Source organism: Pseudorasbora parva, chromosome 5 (assembly GCF_024679245.1).
Source record: "Pseudorasbora parva isolate DD20220531a chromosome 5, ASM2467924v1, whole genome shotgun sequence".
Lineage (NCBI taxonomy): Eukaryota > Metazoa > Chordata > Actinopteri > Cypriniformes > Gobionidae > Pseudorasbora > Pseudorasbora parva.
The window spans coordinates 7,616,826-7,640,610 of record NC_090176.1 but is presented as its reverse complement, the minus strand read 5'-3'; the positions used below and the strand labels follow the sequence as shown (position 1 = coordinate 7,640,610).

The 23,785-nt window shown below is 38.9% G+C and overlaps 4 protein-coding genes across 4 annotated transcripts; all 4 read left to right on the top strand.

Moving 5' to 3' along the window:
• Positions 1 to 1,240: 1,240 nt before the first annotated feature.
• Positions 1,241 to 2,288, top strand: hoxd12a (homeobox D12a). Its single transcript, XM_067444892.1, has 2 exons — positions 1,241 to 1,766; positions 2,050 to 2,288. The coding sequence occupies exons 1-2, from the start codon at positions 1,241 to 1,243 to the stop codon at positions 2,286 to 2,288; spliced, it is 765 nt and encodes a 254-aa protein (XP_067300993.1).
• A 3,718-nt stretch (positions 2,289 to 6,006) lies between these two features.
• hoxd11a (homeobox D11a) lies at positions 6,007 to 7,700 on the top strand. The gene is made up of 2 exons (XM_067444891.1): positions 6,007 to 6,589; positions 7,242 to 7,700. The coding sequence occupies exons 1-2, from the start codon at positions 6,007 to 6,009 to the stop codon at positions 7,472 to 7,474; spliced, it is 816 nt and encodes a 271-aa protein (XP_067300992.1). The 3' UTR covers positions 7,475 to 7,700.
• Positions 7,701 to 11,685: 3,985 nt separating this feature from the next.
• Positions 11,686 to 14,245, top strand: hoxd10a (homeobox D10a). The gene is made up of 2 exons (XM_067444890.1): positions 11,686 to 12,546; positions 13,506 to 14,245. Exons 1-2 carry the CDS (start codon positions 11,826 to 11,828, stop codon positions 13,778 to 13,780), a joined length of 996 nt encoding a protein of 331 aa, XP_067300991.1. The 5' UTR covers positions 11,686 to 11,825; the 3' UTR covers positions 13,781 to 14,245.
• A 2,219-nt stretch (positions 14,246 to 16,464) lies between these two features.
• Positions 16,465 to 18,072, top strand: hoxd9a (homeobox D9a). Its single transcript, XM_067444889.1, has 2 exons — positions 16,465 to 17,039; positions 17,368 to 18,072. The coding sequence occupies exons 1-2, from the start codon at positions 16,493 to 16,495 to the stop codon at positions 17,607 to 17,609; spliced, it is 789 nt and encodes a 262-aa protein (XP_067300990.1). The 5' UTR covers positions 16,465 to 16,492; the 3' UTR covers positions 17,610 to 18,072.
• The last annotated feature ends 5,713 nt before the right edge of the window (positions 18,073 to 23,785 follow it).

Genomic DNA, 23,785 nt, shown 5'->3' with positions numbered 1-23,785 from the left:
ACGTATCCACGTTTAAAATGATATGTCTTATAAAACGTAGAACTTATCAAAACGTTTTTCGTTTATACCAAAAATGTGTACACACGTATGTGAGCAATGTCTACAGATGGCCTTTCAAACTAAAAACTATAGACTTTTACATGCATTATAAGCCCTATATATAAGCCATATTTAATAATAATAATAATAATAATAATAATAATAATAATAATAATAATAATTATAATAATGATAATAATAGGCTAATAATAATAATAATAATAATAATAATAAATACATTTTATTTATAAAGCACTTTACATTTTAAAGAAAATCTCAAAGTGCTAATTATCCCCGTGTTTAATTCACATTTATTTGCATAGCGCCTTTTACAATCTCGTTATAACAAATCTTTTCGGAAAATACAATTCAGAGTGATCTATTATCAGAGATGACTGTGTTTCCATGTGTCAGAAATGTACAGTTTTGATAATTCAAACCATGCCATTTGCTGCATCATGTATTAATTTTGAGGCATTGGTCTCATTAAAGTAGTAATTACAAGTTGTGATCATTATGTCTACACATAAAGAACATGTGGAAGTTACGAACTAAAACACAAACGCAGGTCTTTCGAAAGTCCATGTTGCCATTTCATCATTTATTACGTGGAGTGTCTGTCTGTCTGTCTGTCTGTCTGTCTGTCTGTCTGTCTGTATGTTAATCCACCGCATTTTTAGACGAAATTAAATTATTAACAACTGAAAATGTATTTGTACAGCACTTTTTTTTTTATAATATACATTGTTTAGAAGCAGATGTTCATTATTGTATGCTGGATTATTTAAAGTTACTAATAAATATAGTCTTGACTGAAAGTGGCACAAATCTCAATTGTTAATCAAAGCTATGGTCATGTGAGATATTTTAGAGACCTCAAATGTGTTATTTGTGGTTTTTACAAAAGGCTATATATTTGAAAAAAACAGTGCAGCGTGCTTTAACCTGTACTGCCTTTTACAGCAAAGCAAAATGCATTTTAAATAATCAGACAATGAATAAATTCGTTAAGGCCAAAGAGCAGTTTATTTCATATGCTTTTCATTCTGACTTTGCAGCACTACCGCCACATGGGCGTGGCTAAACCTTTTGCTTTGCATATCACGTGACGGTGCATTAACAAATCAACAATTACCTTGCTCGTATTCTTTAGGAGTAACTAAAAACGGGTTTAAGGAGCGTTCGGGCGAGCTCGTCAGAAATGTGCGAGCACAATCTTCTTAGTTCTAGCTATGTTGCTCCCCTTTTGAATTTTCACTCTCCCGACTCCCTGTACCTCCAGAACCTGCGAGGCAATGGAGTCCATCTATCAGGGCTTCCGCAGATGTCCTACGGTCGAAGTGAGGTGTGCTCGCTCCCGTGGAGTTCTCCAAATGCGTGCACTACTCCGGCCCAGAGCCGCGCCTACAGTGGCTACTCTCAGCCGATTTTTAGCAATCCAGCCGCTGTGAGCGCTAGCCTCAACAGTCACAAAAAGGGCTCACTGGAGGAATCCGGGAGGTACTACTTCCAAGATGTCAGCCACAAATCAGAGGAGCCATGTCGACCTAATGCAGCTTACGCAGGAGAGCAGAGCTCTGTCAGCACTGAAGTTTCAAACTCGGACAGGCGACAGCAGATTGAACTGAACTCCATTGAGCAGCCAGTGACCGATGGGTCTGTCAGCTCCAACTCTCCAGTCCAACCATCACTGAGCTCCCAGACCATTAGGTCAGCCTTCTCCGATGGTACGCCACTTCTTCCTTGACCCTGCCTATAGATGGCATTCTGTGACCTTGATTTCAATGTTTGCTTATTGTGTGAGATGTTTGCTTTGACCAGTCGTGAATGTGCCACTTTTGAATTTCCAGACCTAGTTTGTTTTCAGACAATACTGTCTGATGCCACATGCTCCATGGGGTTAGCATTTGAAATGACCCGCGGTTTGAAGAGTTGTGCTTGTCTTTAGATGAAAATACTGATTCAGAAACATATGAATTATGACTAATAGTTTCTTCTTCTCCTCCCCAGGACTACCATGGTGTCCCTCACAGGTGAGATCAAGAAAAAAGAGAAAACCTTACACGAAGCTACAGTTGAATGAGTTGGAGAACGAATTTATGATAAATGAATTTATAAACCGGCAGAAACGAAAGGAGCTTTCGGACAGATTGGAACTGAGTGATCAGCAAGTGAAAATCTGGTTTCAGAATCGCAGGATGAAGAAAAAAAGACTTATGATGCGCGATCATACCTTCACCATATACTAAGATTGTTTTTCTTCCAGCAAGGTTTTTTTTTTTTTTTTTTTTTTTTTTTTTTTTTTTTTTTTGGTGGAGACATCATTCATACAAGAGACTTTTCCTGCAAGTCCACCAAATTTGGAAAAAAAGTTCTTCCGAGCACCAATGAAATGTAATTTAATATTCAAGCTGGATATATGGATATTTATTTGGCTGATTGAGTCGCAGCATTTGTATGTGTCTGGTGTATGTTTTTGTGGAAAACCAAAGGTTCCAAAGATGTAATGTTAGCTTGCTTTGTATTGCCTAAAAAGATTGCGTTGTAGTTTAGAACAGAAGCAAATGTAGAGTAGACACGTGTGTATTGAATTCATGACGACATATAAAACTACACTGGGCAGCTAACATCTAACTGGGAGTCTTACTTTTTCAGACGGTCCAACCTTTCTAATAACTGGGATAAATCCCGTTCTGCAAACATACATTTCACTTTTGGTTCTTTTTTGATCAAAACTGTTGTGTAAGTGTTCTGTAAATTCTGCATTATATTAAACTTCTGCATTCTTGTGCAATATGTCTGTTTTAATTCAGTGGGTTATTCTAAAATGTGCTAATAAAGTCCAAGCTCAAGTTCGATCTTTCTTCTGTATATATATATATATATATATATATATATATATATATATATATATATATATATATATATATACCCGAATTAAACTCGGTATTGAAAAAGAAAACTAAGTGCTGTAGTTTATGGATTAAGAGTATATATGTAAAAGGAAAGTGTACGACCAAACCATTCCTTTTAACAGTATTTAAATTTAAATGTAGACTTACGCAATATAAATGTAGCTCTTTTTTGCTTGCTTTTAGAAATAAATTCAATTGCGGCAAATTATATTTCTACAAATTAACTTGCTGATTAATCATCGGAATAATTTGAAAAGAGAGTATACGGAGATAGAGTTATAAGTATAATGTTTAGTTGCATGATATACGTAGACAAAACGATCCTATACCAAAATACGAAAAGGTAGCCTATATATTAATACCAGCACGGTAAACCTGTGACACGAGGACATATTGATAATCTCATTAGGCCTATACTTTGCAATTCCACCTTTTTAGTGCACATATTCCATCCCCCTAAATGTTTTCTATATACTTCACTTTCTGATTATAAGGAATATTGGTAAACAATGTGGTACAATTATAGGTCTGAAATTAAAATCCTGATTAATAATTTAGGATGTGAGAATAGTTTGAAAAAAAAAACAGTAGTGGTAATGAGTAAATGAATAGCTATATAAATAAATATCTGTTTATAGTATGTGCCTACATATTTTCCTAGTAAACTATAACCACGGGTATTTGTATTTTTATTAATATCAAGTAGGCCTATTATCATTATTTTAAAATAAAATAAGTATTATCTATACCGATCAATGAATGAATGAATACATGACTGAACCAATCAACCAATCAATAATACAAAGGAACGTTTTTGATCCAAGTTATTCGTCTGGATAATTCCTCTAAAAGTGATGAGTTAAAGCCTGAAGAAGAGAGAAACAAGCGGAGTGGGTTTTCCTGAGAGCTCTGCCAGACATTCAGCGACCGCTAGAAACTGGGGGCGCCAATACAAAGTTAAGGTCAAGTTAGTGGCTTTCTTCACTGACTTTCTTTCTACTAACAATACTTTGCATATAAAAATAAAATAAAAATCCGGACTCTCATTTAAGGCCAAACCTCGCGGCAGAGCTTTTTTGATGCGCTAACACTTAACAGCTACAATTAACAAAGTTAGCTACATATTATTGCGATTGTTTTCATCATCATCATCATCATCAACTTTTATTTCAGACTCATTGTCCATTTAGAGACACAGACATAACAAGCAACATACATTAAAGAAAATAGACTTTTAAATAATAATAACAATAATACAAAATAAATTAAATAAAAAAATAACTACAATACAGAATTACTATAAAAGACACTTATACCAATATTTTATTCAATCCAATCAAATAATCTTTGGACATCTACAGATTTATATTTTATTGGGCTCTAACACTTTGGGTCCTACACAGAATAAAAAAGCAACAAATGAAAAAGTCTCAAGTGTGGATCGCACAAGATACTCTTTCTTCGTTAAGAAAGCCCTCCCTTAGCGACACAGCTCACTTTCTATTTACGAACAATGATATTTATTTTAAATCTGTGAAAATTAAATAAGATGCTTCTTGTGGAATGGTAGCGTGCAAATTGAATTTAAACGTAGGCCTAATTTAGCCTATATTAAGTTCCGACTTCACCAGCTGTGCTAAAATCAAATAACCTTATGGTCTTTAGGTCGCTTGGCATGTTACAAGATTTTAAAATAAACAGATTTAAAATACACCAGGCTGTACAAAAATAAATAAAGAACGTGGGTTGTTTTATAAGCGTAACAAAGCCAGGCATGTGTCTCATAAGACATGCAGATATCTGGAGAAAAAATAAAATTAAAATAAAAACCTGGTAAAAACGGTTTGATAGTCTCTCGGTAGGATTGTAGCAGTCACTATTTACATCCACCCAGGAAACTAGCACATCCTTTTGTCTGTGCAATAAAATGATTTGGCTGACGGTTATTGGTGATTGCCGGCTGCGCTTTGTCTCAGACCACAGACGTTCAAAGCCAGAACAGTTGTTTTGTACTTGGCAGTGTGAATCTTCTCTTCCATTTGATAACTGTGTTCGCTTTACTACTGGAATACATGATCGGACTAAATGCTGATTTTACTCCAGGCTAAAACAGAAAGGTACAGTTTCTAACTGCTATTAGGCTACCTTTTATTATATATTGCCTTGTTTTGTTTTTGGAAAAAGAAACATTCTCGTGGCTAAATGTGTACTTTCACTATAGACTGTGTAGAATAAACAGAAAATGTGTTTTCGCTGCATCACAACCAATAACTATATTTGGTGACTTGCATTACGATTCTGTTGGTTTCTGTCACCCCCCAAATTTGTTTTCCTACTTATTTTCTTCTTTTTCATTATTTCCTGTCTCGTATGTAGCCTAGACATTAAGTTTCCAAGAATTTTAGTAAAATACAATATTTCAGGTTAAGAAAAGAAATGCAGCAATTCTTATAACAGCACAAACAGCACCGTGCGTTTTCATCGTATAAGGCTTGGGATTCTCAATTTCCGGGAATAGGGAGAGAGACTAAAACATTGCAATTTTGCTTCATAGTCAAAGTTTTCTTTCGGCCGTGAGGGTAGGCTACACGGTTGGGAAAACTAGGAAAATATTCAAATAAAGCAATTGAATAATACAACTTAATGTTTTACATTTAAAATGCATTGCATAACGTTGTGATTAAGGTCTTTTTTAGGTGGTATTTCTGTGATTGTTTACTAATGCCTTGCAATACACACGGGGGAATCAACATGGGAGTTTCAAAATGTAGGCAACCAATGACCTGCCTCATGCGGTTACCTATGAGTCGCTCACTTAATGACTGATATTGATATATGGTAATTTTTTTTTTTTTTTTTTTTTTTTTTTTTTTTTTTTTACCGGATCACATGACACAATTACCTCAAGAATCGATCAAGATGAATTGCACGTCAGCGTACGTTTCCGATTTTTTCTTCCTCGCGAGTCCTATCCGCGCGCATATGGTGCAATAGATGGGCAAAGTTTAACAGTCAAGCTGACGATTTTTCCTCTCTAAGGCTAAAGCGAGCAATGACCGACTACGATGATCGCGGCAACTGTGCATCTAATATGTATTTACCGTACTATGTTCACGACTTCTCGTCGGTCTCATCGTTTTTACCACAAACAACGTCGTGCCAAGTAAATTTCCCCTATTCTTCCAACATAGCGCAAGTCCAACCTGTTCGTGAAGTGACTTTCAGGGACTATGGACTGGATCATCCGAGCAAATGGCATTACAGGGGCAATTACGCTTCGTACTATTCAACGGAGGAGATAATGCACCTACAGTCAACAAACAGAGCGGAAATTATTTTCAAAAACGATTCCATGTATAGCCATCATCACGGTGGTAATAACTCCTCGTGCAATTTCTTCGGCAACGTCGGCCGAAATGGGGTACTTCCACAAGGATTTGATCAGTTTTTTGAGACTGCTAACTCGGAGAAGCCCAACCCTGAACAGTCCGAACAAAAGCCAGATAGTGTCCCCGGAGATGCTGCATGTAATGTGCCTACAGATCGCGCCGAGCAGCCCAAACAAGACCCCACAGAAACCATGGAGGACGAGTCCTCAATATCAACCTGCGACGAAGACAAGAACAACGGCTCAAGTAGGTTCACGCGTTTAACAGCGCTTCAGTCTGCCCTACAGCTTTTATGTGCCGCTTTATAAGCATGCAAAAGTTTTTATATAGCTTGTAAGATTCTCTTTGCAGTCGTAAAAAATATTTACTATGGGGAAGGCGCTTTAGTCGGATCATACACAAAACATTTAGTTTATGAACTGTTATAAAGACTGAAATGATCGTCGCGATGCGAATCGAGAAAGACCACTTTCTCAGACCTATCTTAGAAAAGTTTGGCCTATTACAAAATATTTTAACTTAAAATCGAAACACTTTAATCGAAGTGAAAACACACCTATACGGGTTATTCGTGCATGTGCGCGTGCGTGCGTTTGGATGTGAAATGTGTGTGTGTGTGTGTGTGTGTGTGTGTGTGTGTGTGTGTGCGAGTGTGGGCCGTTTGCGTGCATGTGTATAATTAATGTAGCAGTGTGTGTGTCGTTGTACTGCCCATGTATACAAACTTTCTTTCTTCCGAGTGCTTTGTCTCACTGTGAATTGAGCAATAGTTTTGTGTGAAAACAAACGAGGCATTAAGCTAGTATCTGAAGTGTCGGATAGACTTTGACTTGTAATGCCATCTGCAGTTAGAGTTCAAATTCATTGCAATGTAATCAAGTTGCGTTTCTATTTGTAGGTGCAACAAAGTCCAGAAAAAAGAGATGCCCATATTCGAAATACCAGATCCGAGAACTTGAACGAGAATTCTTTTTCAATGTGTACATAAACAAAGAGAAACGTCTGCAGTTGTCGAGAATGCTCAGTCTCACAGACCGTCAAGTGAAGATTTGGTTCCAGAACCGAAGGATGAAAGAGAAAAAGCTGAACCGAGATCGTCTCCAGTATTTCACTGGAAACCCATTGTTCTGAGAGATACTGGCCGCTTCGGGAGAGATGGCTATTCTGTTCGTTCATGATTGTCGGACATCACCCACTCCTCGGACACATGACTTATTTTCACGTCAGCTCTGTATTTTACTATGCAAAATACTTGCTATCAAAAAACATTTTATCTGCAATTTAAATTCTGCACAAATTATCTACAACAATGTATCCGCAGTGAGCGAAATGATCAGGAACATAGGTACCTCGACAATCTCTTCATACTCTGTGTTAATTCCATTGAAATGCAGTAGCTTTGTATTTCTATTTATTTATTGTATTTTGGCATTGTTCATCGAAATGCATTAAACAATCCACACTGCGTAAGCAACAAATGCTATTGGTAACATCAAAATCAATACGTAATTACATTAAGTTAGAACTGTGTATGCATTTATTCGTTTGAAGCATGTAATGTATCTATGTATTAAATAAATATTCAGCAAGTTATTTGCAGATTTTTATTAATTGCTGTGACGCCTCTTGTGTGTATGGTAGTGCGCGTATTCTAGTCAGCAAAATAATGCATTTTTAAGGTTGCATTTCAAAATTTTAGGCCTATACTATTTTTCAGATGAATGTTGTTTTCAATTATCATAGCGGAAGAAGGAACGTGAGATGGCGAGAGAGCAATTTCCAATGAGAACTTTTATAAGTCTTTGGCTAATTCCTTTCCTTGTATGTTGTTTTACACTAAGGCTATTTACTAAACCTTGAGCAGTCTAGACAGTACAATAAACCCTGGGCAGTAAATTAAATTGGGGCTATTGGACCCTCTGTCCACTTCAACTGTGACTTTGCCCTGAAACACAAAGGGTGCAGATGTTTTCTCTTTTTTTTTTCCTGTCTAGAAAGTGCTATGTGAACAGATAAGAGTGAAAATCTATTAATACGTGTTATGTTACAAAAGAGGCCTTGTCTTCGGATTTAACTTCTACTACTAGGCATTAGACATCACCCCTTTTCTACACGCTTATTGGGCTGTTTACGTCAAATGGAGCACGTGGACACTTACAGTAACCGGCTTGATCACAGTGGTTTACAAAGTTTGATTTCGTCATCAACTCAAAACGTCGAATCAAATATTGTATTTGAACTTCTGTAATGTCAAGGTCGTCACCCTTAACCTTTTTGAATAAGTAAAGGCGCCTTTTTGCGGTTCTCTTTGAAAAACTACGCCCTCTCAGAGCCGCCGCAGTGCAGCATGTCCCAATATGGCTGCTGCATCCCCTCAAGCCCACTGATCTGCCTTCAAAGGCCTCCATACTGTTACCTCGTACTGGGCTATAGGTTAATAACAGGCAACTCCACATAGGCGCCGATTAGCCTGGTCGAATCCTTTGTAAAATAAAACCATACAACACAACCACATCAAATCATCCATAATGTTTTTCTCTCACAAAGGAAAGGGCAATAATGCCGTATTATAGTCTACACTGTTTACGTTTCAGAGCGTTTACGTTTCTTAAGATGGTGCTTAAATAACCAATAGCTCCCAAAAGAAGATAGTTTTCGCCTAATCCCTTTTTTAAAAAGAGGTTACCTCTGTGGACTGTGAAATTGACAGGAGGCAAACTCAATGCTAATTTTGTTTCCTAAATAGCTCAGCCGTAGGCTATATGTAGGCTACAGTAATTTCCATATTTCTCTTTATAGTACAACAATTTACCATAGCATTGTTGTGTGTTTTACAATAGGCTACATTGTCAGTAATAACAGTCCCTTAAACCCTTTATTTATTTACTTTTTGTTGCTACTGCTTGAAGCCACGAGAGGGCGAGCTTACAGCAGTGATCGGACCTGCTGCTGTGTGTGATCCATGTGGTCCTCAAAAACAATGACTATGATCTTGAGCCGAGCTATGTGGTAGCCTAATTTAATGTTTTTACACCCGTATGTTATTATTGCTATTCACTATTCTTAATTAGATTTACCCCGTTGCATTATATTTTCCAAATAACCTGAAAGCCGGGAAAACATATTTTAGTGGCGTACGGAGGATATATTTCTCTGCACGGTTGGGGAGACAATTTCAGAAGAATTTATTATTATTATTATTAGGCTATTTTAATTCGTATAGTCTCAAGGTTAGTGGGCCTTTTTATGGACCCACATTTTTTTTAAGAATCCCGTTCGATAAAGAGATAATACATCAACAGAACATTATTATTATTATTATTATTATTATTATTATTATTATTATTATTATTATTATTATTATTATTATTAATTAGTTTTGTTTTCCTTAATTTAGCAATTATTGCGATCGACTTTGGCAGACAGATTTTGTAAGGGTTCGACCATCTTTTAGCTTTATATTTTATATCCTGCAGTTCGCAGGAAGACGGCAGGCTTGTGTGTACAATAAAAAGAGTTCAATTAAATATTCCTAATATCTCCAATGATACGGTAGACGGATACGGTCTTATTTAAGAAATGCATTTAACTGTGCACGCATTTTTATTATTTTAATATATTAAACCATCAAACGAATTAACCAAAAATGTGATACGTTATTTAGAGTAAATATATTTGCCTATAATTTCAGAAAATAAATAATTTATGCATTTAGCATAGTTTAATAATTTGACGTTTTATAATAAACGCTATACTTCGTATTATGAAAATTGTGTAGGCCTGCTTGTGCTTAGTGTTTATGTCTGTTTTCAGATGCCAGCCCATTCTTATATATTTAGTTTTTATTTATTATTTATCTGGGAGGTCTGACAGTGTTTCCTGTTTTTAAGACTATTAACATCAGTCTAGGAAACCTACCGATGTAGCGCGTCCGTTTTTGTCATTTATGCTTTATCAAAATGATATAAAGAAACCGTGCGCCATTGTTTACCTAAAATCAGTATTTCTATGACAAAGTTCATGACTGCTTATAGCTAATTTTATATTTTAGTGGTTAATGTAGCCTAGATTACGACAATATTATTGGTTTGTGACAATATACACATTTAACAAGCACAATGGCAATAATTCAACGGCATATAAAGATAACATTTAACTATTCTTGCGCATTTTCATTGCATCCAGTTCTGAAGCAGAGATAATATGATACCCTTTATAAGTGCATTTAAATTCTGCAAACATGTGCATATTTATTTATAGCGAATATTACAGTCTACAATAAAGTCCCCAATCATTTTATAATGATGCACTGGCCTATTGCATGTTATGCCTGAGTGAAGATGTACGTATTTTCAAAGCCAATTTTTAAAAGCGTTTGCAACGCTATAAATATAAAAAATGATACATAATATCTAAAATGGTACAAAAACATAATAATACACTCTGTACATAATGAAAGAGCTGCAATAATTGGACAAAACAGAATGGTTGTTTAAACCTTTGACTTGCGCTCTTTATTTTGCTTTTGCTAATATATATATATATATATATATATATATATATATATATATATATATATATATATATATATATATATATAGGCTATATATATATATATATATATATATATATATATATATATATATATATATATATATATATATATATATATATATATATATATATATATATATATAAACGTATACCCCAAATCCTTATAATGATAATTTAAATAATGTCATAAAATACACGGACTGGCTATGATTTAACAAGTGGGCCTAAAAGGTTTATTTTATTTTATTTTATTTAGAAAACAAACAAAAACAAGGTATTACATTAATTATTACATAGTAATAACATTTGAATTTCATTGTGGCGTCCGACAAAAAGATCTGCGGGACAGGCAGAATCATTTGTGTCGAATGAAACATAAATCATGATAAAAAACAAACATTGAAAGGAAGAATCACAGTTTTGTGTTTAGGCAGGCGTCGGCCGGCTCTTTCTCTTCTGCATTTCGCCTCGTGAACTATGAGAAATTCCTTCTGCAGTATCTTCAGGCATTTCCTATCATGACCTTGAGTTGGAATACAAAGGTTTAGTAAACAGACTTTGCTAAATGTTATCATTTGATTTCCTTGTTCTTGCTCTTTGTTTTACAGCAGGCCTAGATATGAGTCCAAGCCTTGATTTTATGTTATCTTAAAAATTGCTTTACCAGCGTCATTTCGGCTTGGTCTTGGAACCAATTTCAAGTCCTTGTTCTAGGTGTCGCTGTTGACCACGTCTGAAACTTCAAATCATGTGTCAGTGCGCCCACGTGACGGGGAAGAGCCTGCGTCTCAAGGCCATTTTCAAATTTCATTGGTGAGAGTGTCATGTGGTTGCAGAGAGACTCGCTGGGATATACAGGGATTGTTTTGCTAGATATGTCAGCTTACAGAGGACACTTCTCTGCTTCTTAAAAAAGAAACTCTCCAAAATGTCCTTCCCCAACAGCTCTCCTGCTGCAAACACGTTTTTGGTAGATTCCTTGATTGGCGCGTGCAGGACAGATTTTTATTCCAGCAGTAACATGTACATGCCAGCCACTGCAGAAATGGGAACCTATGGAATGCAAACCTGTGGACTCCTGCCGTCTCTTGGCAAACGGGGGGAAGTAAACCACCAAAACATGGGCATGAACGTCCACTCGTACATACCTCAGACAGATAACTGGGCAGATCCGAGCAGGTCCTGCCGATTAGAGCAACCGCTCAACCAGATGCCCACCTGCACATTTTCACAAAGCATAAAAGAAGAGACTAACTGTTGTATGTACTCCGACAAGAGAGCAAAGGTCAGTTCGTCTGAGATACCCGCGTACTCCAACCTGATCCCCGAGCCATGTTCCGTTGAGAGTCCCGAGATTCCGGTCCCTGGATATTTTAGACTCAGTCAAACGTATGCGACGGCGAAAAACCCGGACTATGACAACGAGACGATGAGCCCAAACTCCACGTTAATGCAGCTGAACAGAGTGACTCCAAAGGCGCAGTCAACGCCCTTTGTCGAGGTGGAAAAGAAGCTTCCGCTCGACCGGGACACCAGGAGCTCTTCCCCGCCACAAAGTCCTGAGCCTAAAGTCAGCACGCTGGAGGAGAAGCATTGCTCAACTGAGGCGTCTGTCTCCAGCCCTGAATTGCCACACAGAGAAGGCAAAGGTGGGTACAATAAACGGATTAATCGCGTCTTGGTGTAACGAGAACGCTCTAGCATCATAAAACCCAATATAAAACACAAACAACCCGAAAGTCGTAATGTTTAATGGGAGTCTTTCTCAGGTTGCAGTAAAAGCCCGAACAGGAAACGGCGCTGCGAGGGCGCGTTAACATCAAATACCTTTTGTTGCAAGTGACTTGACATTCTTCTTTGGTCAATATAAGATGAGCCTTGGTGAAATAGACTTGCGACTTCATCCATTCAGCACGAGAATGAATATTCTTTTGATGAATAAAATAATATTCATTTGATACCTTCTGACTGAGTACAGCTCAAATACAATTTCTGGTGCAGTATATAGGCTATATTAAATATGAAAACTGCAAGTGCATTGGTTATTACATGAGGTAATAGCTTGAACAAAAATAAAAAATAAGACAAGGTCGCGTGTTAACCAAATGCAACAGATACAAAACATTCAACATATTTCAATAAAATCACGTTGTAGACATATGGTCAACACTTGAATACTGGTAAACACCGGGGGTCATTGTGTGCCGAACGACCAAACGAGGCCACATGCACTTATAGATATCTGGACTCGTGGGTTACTTCTAATAATCTGCAGATATTTAATTATGATACGCATATGCACGTCTATTTTTTCATGCAGAAAGAAACACATTCTTACAAATGTAACTGTTCCAGAAGGGTTCCATAAAATAGCCATTTTTTAAAATTATTTAGTGATCAGTTCTTAAACGAAACATGTTTTTCTTGCTGTTCAGAACATTTTGATTTAGTCTAAAGAAACCCTATCCACCATAAGGATCACCTTTCGTGGGATGGAAGGGTTCCATTAATGTTAAAGATTATTCATGGAACAATAACACAAATGAATAACCGTAATTTCCCCCGTGTGCTTGGTTGTTTGCTTGATGCTGTCTTTTTGTTTTTGCAGAATCCAAAAACGACACACCGACGAGCAACTGGTTGACCGCGAAGAGTGGACGGAAAAAAAGATGCCCGTACACAAAACACCAAACCTTGGAATTAGAAAAAGAGTTTTTATTCAACATGTACCTGACTCGGGAGCGCCGTCTAGAGATAAGCAAAAGCGTCAACCTGACTGACAGACAAGTGAAAATCTGGTTCCAAAACCGCAGGATGAAACTCAAGAAGATGAGTAGAGAAAATCGCATCCGTGAACTTACGTCCAACCTCACTTTTTCGTGAGCAGACAAACCACTGCAGATCAGAAACTTACCCCCCTCATTTCGGTCAGTCCATGCTCTCCTGTGTAATGATGACATGAGGGCAGTACGCATTGTTTTGGCTACTTTCACCTTCCAATGTTGTGATCGTTGCTAATCCTTGTCATTTGTTGCTACATTGCATTTGAAATGTGAAGCCTTGTGTAGTTCCACTATTTCACAGGGTATTAAAGTGGTGTAAGGTCTTAATTTATAAAAGAAGATGATCGAAACTGGCCGTTCCAAGCTGTTTCATTTTAGCGGGAACGGAGCAAAAATGTGGCGCCAAAAAGTCATGACTTTGGACATGAAAGCACATTCGAAAGTAAACGTCTCTCGTTCTCTCTCCAATGAAAACGTACATTTATCTGAAATAATTGCGTTTAAAGATTTCTGTATAATAGATGTTTAAATATGTCTGTATAAGTGCATGTTTGTGGCATGTGGTCAGTGGACTAATAAATTGATAATGTCATGATAGTGTTTTGGTGTAATATTTGGTACAGCGTTTCTAAACCACAGCTTAATCAAGACCATGTATCATCACAGACACACACACACACACACACACACACACACACACACACACACACACACACACACACACACACACACACACACACACACACACACATGTTTGTTTTTGTGAATTGTGGGGACATTCCATAGGCGTAATGGTTTTTATACTGTACAAATCGTACTTTCTATCCCCTTACACTGCCCCTATCCCTAAACCTACCCATCACAGGAAACATTCTGCATTTTAACTTTTTCAAAAAAACTCCTCCTGTGTGATTTATAAGCATTTTGAAAAGTGGGGACATGGGGTAATGTCCTGATATGTCACCATTTTCTGTAATACCTATGTCATACACATGTTATTATACACATTTTTGTCCTGATATGTCACAAAAACAAGCACACACACACACACACACACACACACACACACACAGATAAATTACAAAGATGGATAATTTGATATCATTTTTTATTCACAGATAAATCTGCAAATGCAAAGTAATTTCAATTGACTTTTATTTGAAGACAGAAAACTGACATTTCCATACTTTTCTGTGCATGGCCATATATTTTTTATTTTAGTACACTGTTACTTTGGATTATTTTACAGCCTACAGTTATGTTAATTATTAGCCCTATTGTTATAAAACAAAAACAAAAATATTCGAAGTGGTATGCTTCGACTACCAAAAATGGGCTGGTATGTTCGGACAAAAAAAGTGTCTCTAATTTCTGTAAACCCACAAAATAAATTATCCGAAAATGAACCCATAACCTTAACAAACTTCAAAGTCAATATCTTCGAAAATATGATACGTCAAACATCATTCGGAGTACACCAGAAGCCAAGAGGTTTGGTAGGCTATATGTGAAGTTCATTTGGCCCCATACATTCATAAACAACCTTTTGTCTAAAAGTGGTCAGATGTACTTATTTCCGAGTTTTAATACCGTTCTTCCACGCGTTTAAAAATATATATTTCTAGCATGGACCACTTGAGCACACACACACACAAACACAATGCCATATACATCTGTAGGCACACACTCAGATGTGTACAAGTGTGTGACCACAGATGGGAACACAGATTGTAATTTTGTCCAAAATTGTAACGGCAGAGCTCTCAATGGCTGCTAAGCCTCGTTGTTTTCCTGACACTAGTTATTTTCTCAAATTAAGATGAAATAGCCTAATGTTTAGTCTATATTTTATATTTCCCTTGACTTAATCTCCTTTTACACAAATTATTTATTCTATTTATAGCATATACACTTCTATTATCTTGATTATATTGTGACACAGTAACATCCGCTTTTTATTACCACTTTATTCAATTCTCGACGTAGGCCTACTAATAAGATCCGAATATTGCTTTATTATTATTATTATTATTATTATTATTATTATTATTATTATTATTATTATTATTATTATTTAATGATAAACACATAGGTCAAGACACTTTGAAATGCTAAGAGTCTGTTTTATTAAGGGAACATTAATACATAATCAAATGCACCTCATAAAATTTTTATTGATACACATAAAATACTATGACTCTCCTTTGAATAAGTACCAAAAATATACAAATGTTACTTCCTGTGTCAATCTTACAACACCTCGCCATGCAGTCAGCATGAAACCTGCGAGGATCTTAACACTAAAGCAGCGAGGATCGTTTATAAAATATGAGAATCTGCGAGGCGGTGGTGGTTCGTTGTTTTACAGCATGTTATTACATTTATTTTACGAGGACTTGCAACTCGGTACTCTATAAAATACTTTACAAGGCTAGAGTATGACATACCTTATGACGATTTTTTGCAAGATTTTACACCGCTGGAATCGTTTGTTAAGGTAATGGTGAGTGCAAATAAATGGGTGATTTAATCTGACCTTGTTAAAAAAAGAGATACAGACATATTTTAAAGCATGACGAATGCAGATAATCTGCTAGATGAGATGATAATAATACGTCTTGTTTTTTTAACACAAAATCAAACATACCGTTATCAGCGGACTGATTTAGGCTACTCTATGTATTAGTAAATATGATCACGTGATTCATGCAACCAATCGCTGGAGATGAAGGCAGCAAAAATACTATGATTGTTCAGAGGCAAGGCTTCGGAAACAGAGTAACGTTTTATATGAGTTCGAAGGGATCCAAAAATGTCGACTAGTTCAGCCCTCAGTAGCTATTATGTGGACTCTATAATGGGGCACGAGACGGAGGATGTGTACGCAGCGCGCTATGTCCAGGGTTCACACGCCGCGCCCGCGGGAGCGAGGCCGTCAGGTGTGGGGGAAAACGCGGACTTTTCTTCATGCAGCTTCGCTCCCAAGTCAGCCGTGTTCCCTGCGTCCTGGTCCTCGGTTCATCAACCATCTGCTGTGTCCGGGATTTACCATCCATACGTTCACCAGACCCATCTTTCTGACAACAGATACGTCCGCTCCTGGATAGAGCCAGTTTCAAACCATATCTCTTTATCGGGGTTTCACTCCAGCAGTCGGCACAGCGGTACAAAGACTGAAAGTTTACCCTCCTCGAAAAGGACTGAGAGCGCTGCGTTTGAAGCGGAGACGCCGGTGGTCCCCGAGTTTAGCTGCAGCTCTGTATCCGTGGAGAAAACTACTGAAGAAAGAGTCGCAGATGAGATTTCGAGCCACGGCGAAGCTAAAGACGAAAAACAGCAACAACAACAACTTGACCCAAGTAAGTAAAATGAATTGCCCTGTGATTTACAACTGTCGAACTGTCCTAAACTGGAGGTTTTACAAACCTATAAAAGTGTCCGGGCTCTTACCACTGGCCTTCATCGGCATAGTGGCCATTAAAAAAGAAAAACTTTAGAAATAATTGCATTAACGCTAATGTTTAACACCAATTACACAATATTTGAATGGTTAAATATTAAGCTCGGTTTCTGATATGGGCATGACCTTTTTTGTGGAAGTGACTCTTATGTTTTTTTACATTGTTGTTATTATTAGGCTATTATTATTATTATTATGCTTTCTTTAGCCTATTTCTTTCTTTTCAGGCAACCCTGCTGCAAACTGGATCCATGCGAGATCAACAAGAAAGAAACGTTGTCCGTATACAAAATATCAGACACTGGAATTGGAAAAGGAGTTCCTCTATAACATGTATTTAACGAGGGATCGGCGCTATGAAGTCGCACGGATCCTGAGTTTAACAGAGCGGCAGGTTAAGATCTGGTTTCAGAACAGAAGAATGAAAATGAAGAAGATGAACCGAGAGAGGAGTATTAAAGACCCTTAGTGAAAAAAGCGAGCTTCAGCTCAGCAGCCAATGCGTCCCTTTAGCATATGCTTGCATTAGGACATCACTTTTTTTTTTTGTTACTCGAGATTGAATTGGCATTCTTATATATATATATTTCACAACAATTTCTAAAACCAATTTTCCAGTGGTTCTTTCAGGTTCCGAGAATTCAGATTTGTATTTTGCACAGTAAAATCCAGCGTCAGTAGTTACTCATAAAAATCCTATAATGTCTAGAAAATTTGGATATAATCCGTGATCTGCTGATCTTTAAATATATGTCCATAATGCATGCAAACCCCACTCTTCACCCTCATGCAGCCCCGTGTAATCATTTACTGTGCCTTTCATTTCTTTTTTTTTAAAATTGGACATCATGTGTACAATCTCTTATTTCGGATTTCTCCTAACTAAACTTGTGTATTTCCCGTTGAAGCTTTTGTTGGTGTTTTAGAATCGTCAAAAAGGTCTAAATTATATAAGTAAAATCCTTTTTGTTCTATTTTATGACTCTTATTTTGCCTCCAGTGCTGTATCATGAATTTATGTGTAGACAAGCTTTGTTGAATACTCGACTCGTGCACTTACTGTGAAAAAATGATTCTTTTTAAGACCAATTTTGACAAATAATTTGCAAGTTCGTTGGCGCAATTTTCTGATATTTTGCACACCAGCGATATGAGATTATATGGTGTTATGATCTGCGACAAGACTCATTTTCTTTCATTCTGAACACAAAATAGTGATTCATTGTTAGGGAAATATTTCAAAAAACAAAACTAAAACAGTTTATGACTAGGAAAAGGTGTTGCACTGAACGTTTTTTCCCCTCAAACCTGTACCAAGAATTGCTTTAGAGCAGGAAGACACTGGGTCCAATAAAGCTATAGAAGAGCTAGACGTCTGGTCTAAATGAGTTTATGGTATAGGGCTGTAATTGCTCTTCTCTTTGAAACTAACATCACTGGTTCTTTGTGTCTGTACTTGCACACAAAAACGTAGACACTTTTTTTACGGGGCGTCTGGTCGATATATTGATTGTGAGACTAAAGCGGCATCGACCCCCCCAGTAGGCTACACGGAAAGTCACGTTTATTCTCGAAATGCATCTCCACTGTACAAACCTTAAAGCTGACAATCGTTTTAGATGTTACAACAAAATGCAACGAGATTGATTTCAGCCATGCATTCGTTGCAGCACTCATTTTAGATTATTAACAGACAGGCCTAAAAATGTATAATAGCTTTTAATGTGAATGGAGAAAAAAAAGAAAAAAGAAAAGAAAAAAGAAACATGAATGCATCCCCTAATTTCAAAGAATGCCAAATTTAACAGGGTGCACATTATTGCCACTAGAGGGCATAGTTGTTCTGTGAAAATAAAGCACTGTGTAGCCGTGCACTTCTACTGACATGAGATGAATCGGAGAGCAACACACAATAATTACTGGAGAAATGATCTAAATTCAAATTCACGGGACAAAACATTTCGGGGCAAACAAAAGCTCAGTTCTCCCAGTTTATGCATGGTTAAGATGCACCCGTAGCACTTTACAGCTCTGTTCTGAATATAACGGGTGAGAAATTAACAAAGGGATTTGGATAGAGACTGTATATCCTATCTGAGCATGGAGCACGGTGTGGGCATATCTCAGCTCAGTTTTAGTAGATAAAACATTAAGCATATAAGAATACCTACTCCTATTTTGGATAAAATTCTCTTCATGATGGTTCCGAGATCTCTGTCAAAAGTTTCTCGTTTATTAAATGAATAATAACCATAACAATTGTGTCACGTACACACACAAAGGAAATGGTGCGAGGACTCAAGTGCAGAAAAGGATATATTTATTATAACAAATAAAACATAAACTCAAAACAAAACCCACGAGGGGGAAAAACACACAATAGAATAATACAATATAAACTTAAACAAACCAACAGAATCACAGGGAGAACGGGAGACGCAGACATTACACAAGGATCCAACACAGACTGACAAACACAAGGAGATTATAAAGGGAACAAACAAGGCAGATAATGAGGGAGAACAGGTGGGGCAAATAAACCAATAATCAGATAACAAGGGCGGGGTTGACAGTAGCACATGCAAGACATGACAGAACCCACATGTGCACACAAGACAGGACAGGCATGTGACATTACCCCCTCCTTAAGGAGCGGCTACCAGACGCTCCACTAGGGACGGGCGGGAAAGACCAGGGAGGGACGGGAGGGACAGACCAGGGCGGGGCGGGAGGGACAGACCAGGGCGGGGCGGGAGGGACAGACCAGGGCGGGGCGGGAGGGACAGACCAGGGCGGGGCGGGAGGGACAGACCAGGGCGGGACGGGCGGGGCAGACCAGGGGGGCACGGGAGGGGCAGACCAGGGGGGCACGGGAGGGGCAGACCAGGGGGGCACGGGAGGGGCAGACCAGGGGGGCACGGGAGGGACAGACCAGGGGGGCACGGGAGGGACTGGAGAAACAGACAAGGAAGGAACAGACAAGGGAGGGGTCAACAAGGGACACATGAGGAAAACAAAAAGTTCAGGCACCCAGGGCGGCGCACGGAGAGCAGGACGCCTCAGCGGCGCACGGAGAGCAGGACGCCTCAGCGGCGCACGGAGAGCAGGACGCCTCAGCGGCGCACGGAGAGCAGGACGCCTCAGCGGCGCACGGAGAGCAGGACGCCTCAGCGGCGCACGGAGAGCAGGACGCCTCAGCGGCGCACGGAGAGCAGGACGCCTCAGCGGCGCACGGAGAGCAGGACGCCTCAGCGGCGCACGGAGAGCAGGACGCCTGGGAGGCGCGGTGAGAGCTGGACGCCTGGGAGGCGCGGTGAGAGCAGGACGCCTGGGAGGTGCGGTGAGAGCAGGACGCCTGGGAGGCATCTCCGGCCCAGCGGCGTCCACCGGAATGCGATCCACCAGCACAGGGACCACCGGAACACTATCCACCGGAACAGAGACCACCAGCATCGGGACCACCGGAACACGATCCACCGGCACAGGGACCACCGGAACACGATCCACCGGCACAGGGACCACCGGAATACGATCCACCGGCACAGGGACCACCGGAACACGATCCACCGGTATAGGGACCACCGGAACACGATCCACCGGTATAGGGACCACCGGCATCGGGACCACCGGAATACGATCCACCGGTACTGGGACCACAGGCACAGGGACCACTGGAATACTATCCACCGGCACAGGGACCACCGGAACACGATCCACCGGCACAGGGACCACCGGAACACGATCCACCGGCACAGGGACCACCGGAACACGATCCACCGGCACAGGGACCACCGGAACACGATCCACCGGCACAGGGACCACCGGAACACGATCCACCGGCACAGGGACCACCGGAATACGATCCACCGGTATATGGACCACCGGAACACGATCCACCGGCACAGGGACCACCGGAACACGATCCACCGGTATATGGACCACCGGAACACGATCCACCGGTATAGGGACCACCGGAACACGATCCACCGGTATAGGGACCACCGGCATCGGGACCACCGGAATACGATCCACCGGTACTGGGACCACAGGCACAGGGACCACTGGAATACTATCCACCGGCACTGAGACCACCGGTACAGGGATACTCTCCCTGGCAGCTCGTTCCTGCTCTCGAGCGAGACCCTCCACCATTGACTCAAAAGTCCCCCCATCATACATGCTCCTAAAAAGCCAGTCCATGGGCCCATCGAGCGCATAAAAGAAAAGATCCTTAAGAGGGCCCTCATTCAGCTTCAATCCCTCTGCTGCTTCAAGAAACTCGATCGCAAAACTCCTCAGATCGGTCCCATGTTGGCGGAGGGATGCTAAGGTCTGGAACCTCAGGATGCGCTCATAGTGGGAGCACGAGACAGTAGGAGCAGGTAGATGGGGCGAAATCCTCTTCCGCTGAGTCCTCGACATTGGTTGGATCCTTCTGTCACGTACACACACAAAGGAAATGGTGCGAGGACTCAAGTGCAGAAAAGGATATATTTATTATAACAAATAAAACATAAACTCAAAACAAAACCCACGAGGGGGAAAAACACACAATAGAATAATACAATATAAACTTAAACAAACCAACAGAATCACAGGGAGAACGGGAGACGCAGACATTACACAAGGATCCAACACAGACTGACAAACACAAGGAGATTATAAAGGGAACAAACAAGGCAGATAATGAGGGAGAACAGGTGGGGCAAATAAACCAATAATCAGATAACAAGAAGGGCGGGGTTGACAGTAGCACATGCAAGACATGACAGAACCCACATGTGCACACAAGACAGGACAGGCATGTGACAAATTGAGCTACAATAGTGTTGAAATGTTATACTTCTACTAAGCGAGTTCACTGCAGCTTATTTGTCTTTACGTTCTCTTTGTCATGTATTTTCTTTTTGCAATGATAGTACAATACGATCTGAATCATCAGGAGGAAAAGAACAGTCCAGAACATTTATAAATGAAAAGCCTTCACTCAAGACAGCATACGGCAATATATATATATATATATATATATATATATATATATATATATATATATATATATATATATATATATATATATATATATATATATATATATATATATATATATATATCACTGTAAAAAATATTGTTGGCTTAACTTTAAAAAGTAAGTAACCTGGTTGCCTAAAAATTTGACTTGATACAATGAAGGAAATTGGTTTAATAAATAGAAATTCAAAATATTATTGTACCTGAAACACATAAAACATTTGATAAATCATGAAATTTGGCATCTTTCACTGCGTCATCACAAATAAAAACACACACAATTATCCAATTAGCTTCTTTAAAAAAAGAAAATATTTTAATAATATTTGAATAAAGGTTTTCGATTGTCAAAATTGTTCATTGTATTAACTCAAATTGTTAATTTCAATGGACTCAGTTTTTTATGCCGTTTTATGTTTTAATCTAGACAAACATAAAGACTAACATATAAGTGCTGTCAAATGAATAATCGCAATTAATCACATCCAAAATAAAAGTTTGTGTTTGCATAATATATGGTTGCACTGTATATAATTATTATTTGAGTACACACACATGCATGTATATATTTAAGAAATATCTGCATACCGAATATAGCCTATTTATATAATTTATATCCTATACATATAAATATTTTATTTATAAATATACCACATTTTCTTTTAATATATACAAGCATGTTTGTTTATATACATAATAATCATACACAGTACACACACACACACACACACACACACACACACACACACACACACACACACACACACACACACACACACACACACACACACACACACACACACACACACACACACACACACACACACACACACACAATGCAAACATAAACTTTTATTTTGTGTGCGATTAATCGTGATTAATCGATTTGACAGCTGTGTATGTTATATATTCATGCATCTGCTACAAAACAACTAAAAGCATAATCTAGAAGTAAAGCACTTAATCTATTTTAAATATGTATTGATTGAGCTTTTGTTATAGCTGAAGTTTTAGCTGATGTAGGATATTGTTTTCTAGTTTCTAACAAAACAAAAGCGCAACCTTTTGCAAGTCTGACTTTCGCAGTGCCTAAACGGAAAAAAGAGCAAAACATAAACTTACATCTCATTTTCCTTTCCTTCCTCTCCCTCCCTGTCTGTCATGTGAGCTGGGCTATAACTAAAAGCGAGCGTGTTTCGGGGCATGCAGGATCCCCTGGCTGCTGAATTTGGCTCTGGGCCTGTTCACCACACAGGCCACACTATTCAATAACAGCAGCTCTCAATCATATCTGATTCCACTGGCATTAATATGTAACGATCTGACACCATCACTTCTCACTTTGTCGACCCTTCCCATAATACACAGGGTGAAGTATTTTCTCCTGCGGATCAACATTTCCACGAGATGCTGAACGGTAGGCATGTGCGTTTGGCGACTGGAGCAATGATTTCATCTGCTCGGGAAATCTGGACACAGAGCGCCCGTTATCAGGCGAATCCGGGGGGGAATGAGGTGTCACCGCGACCGCGCTAAATTTTACGCACACGATAACTTTCAAAGCCAGCGGGTCTTTACGACACTGCGAGAGGCCGGCCGGCCGGGTCGCTACGATAC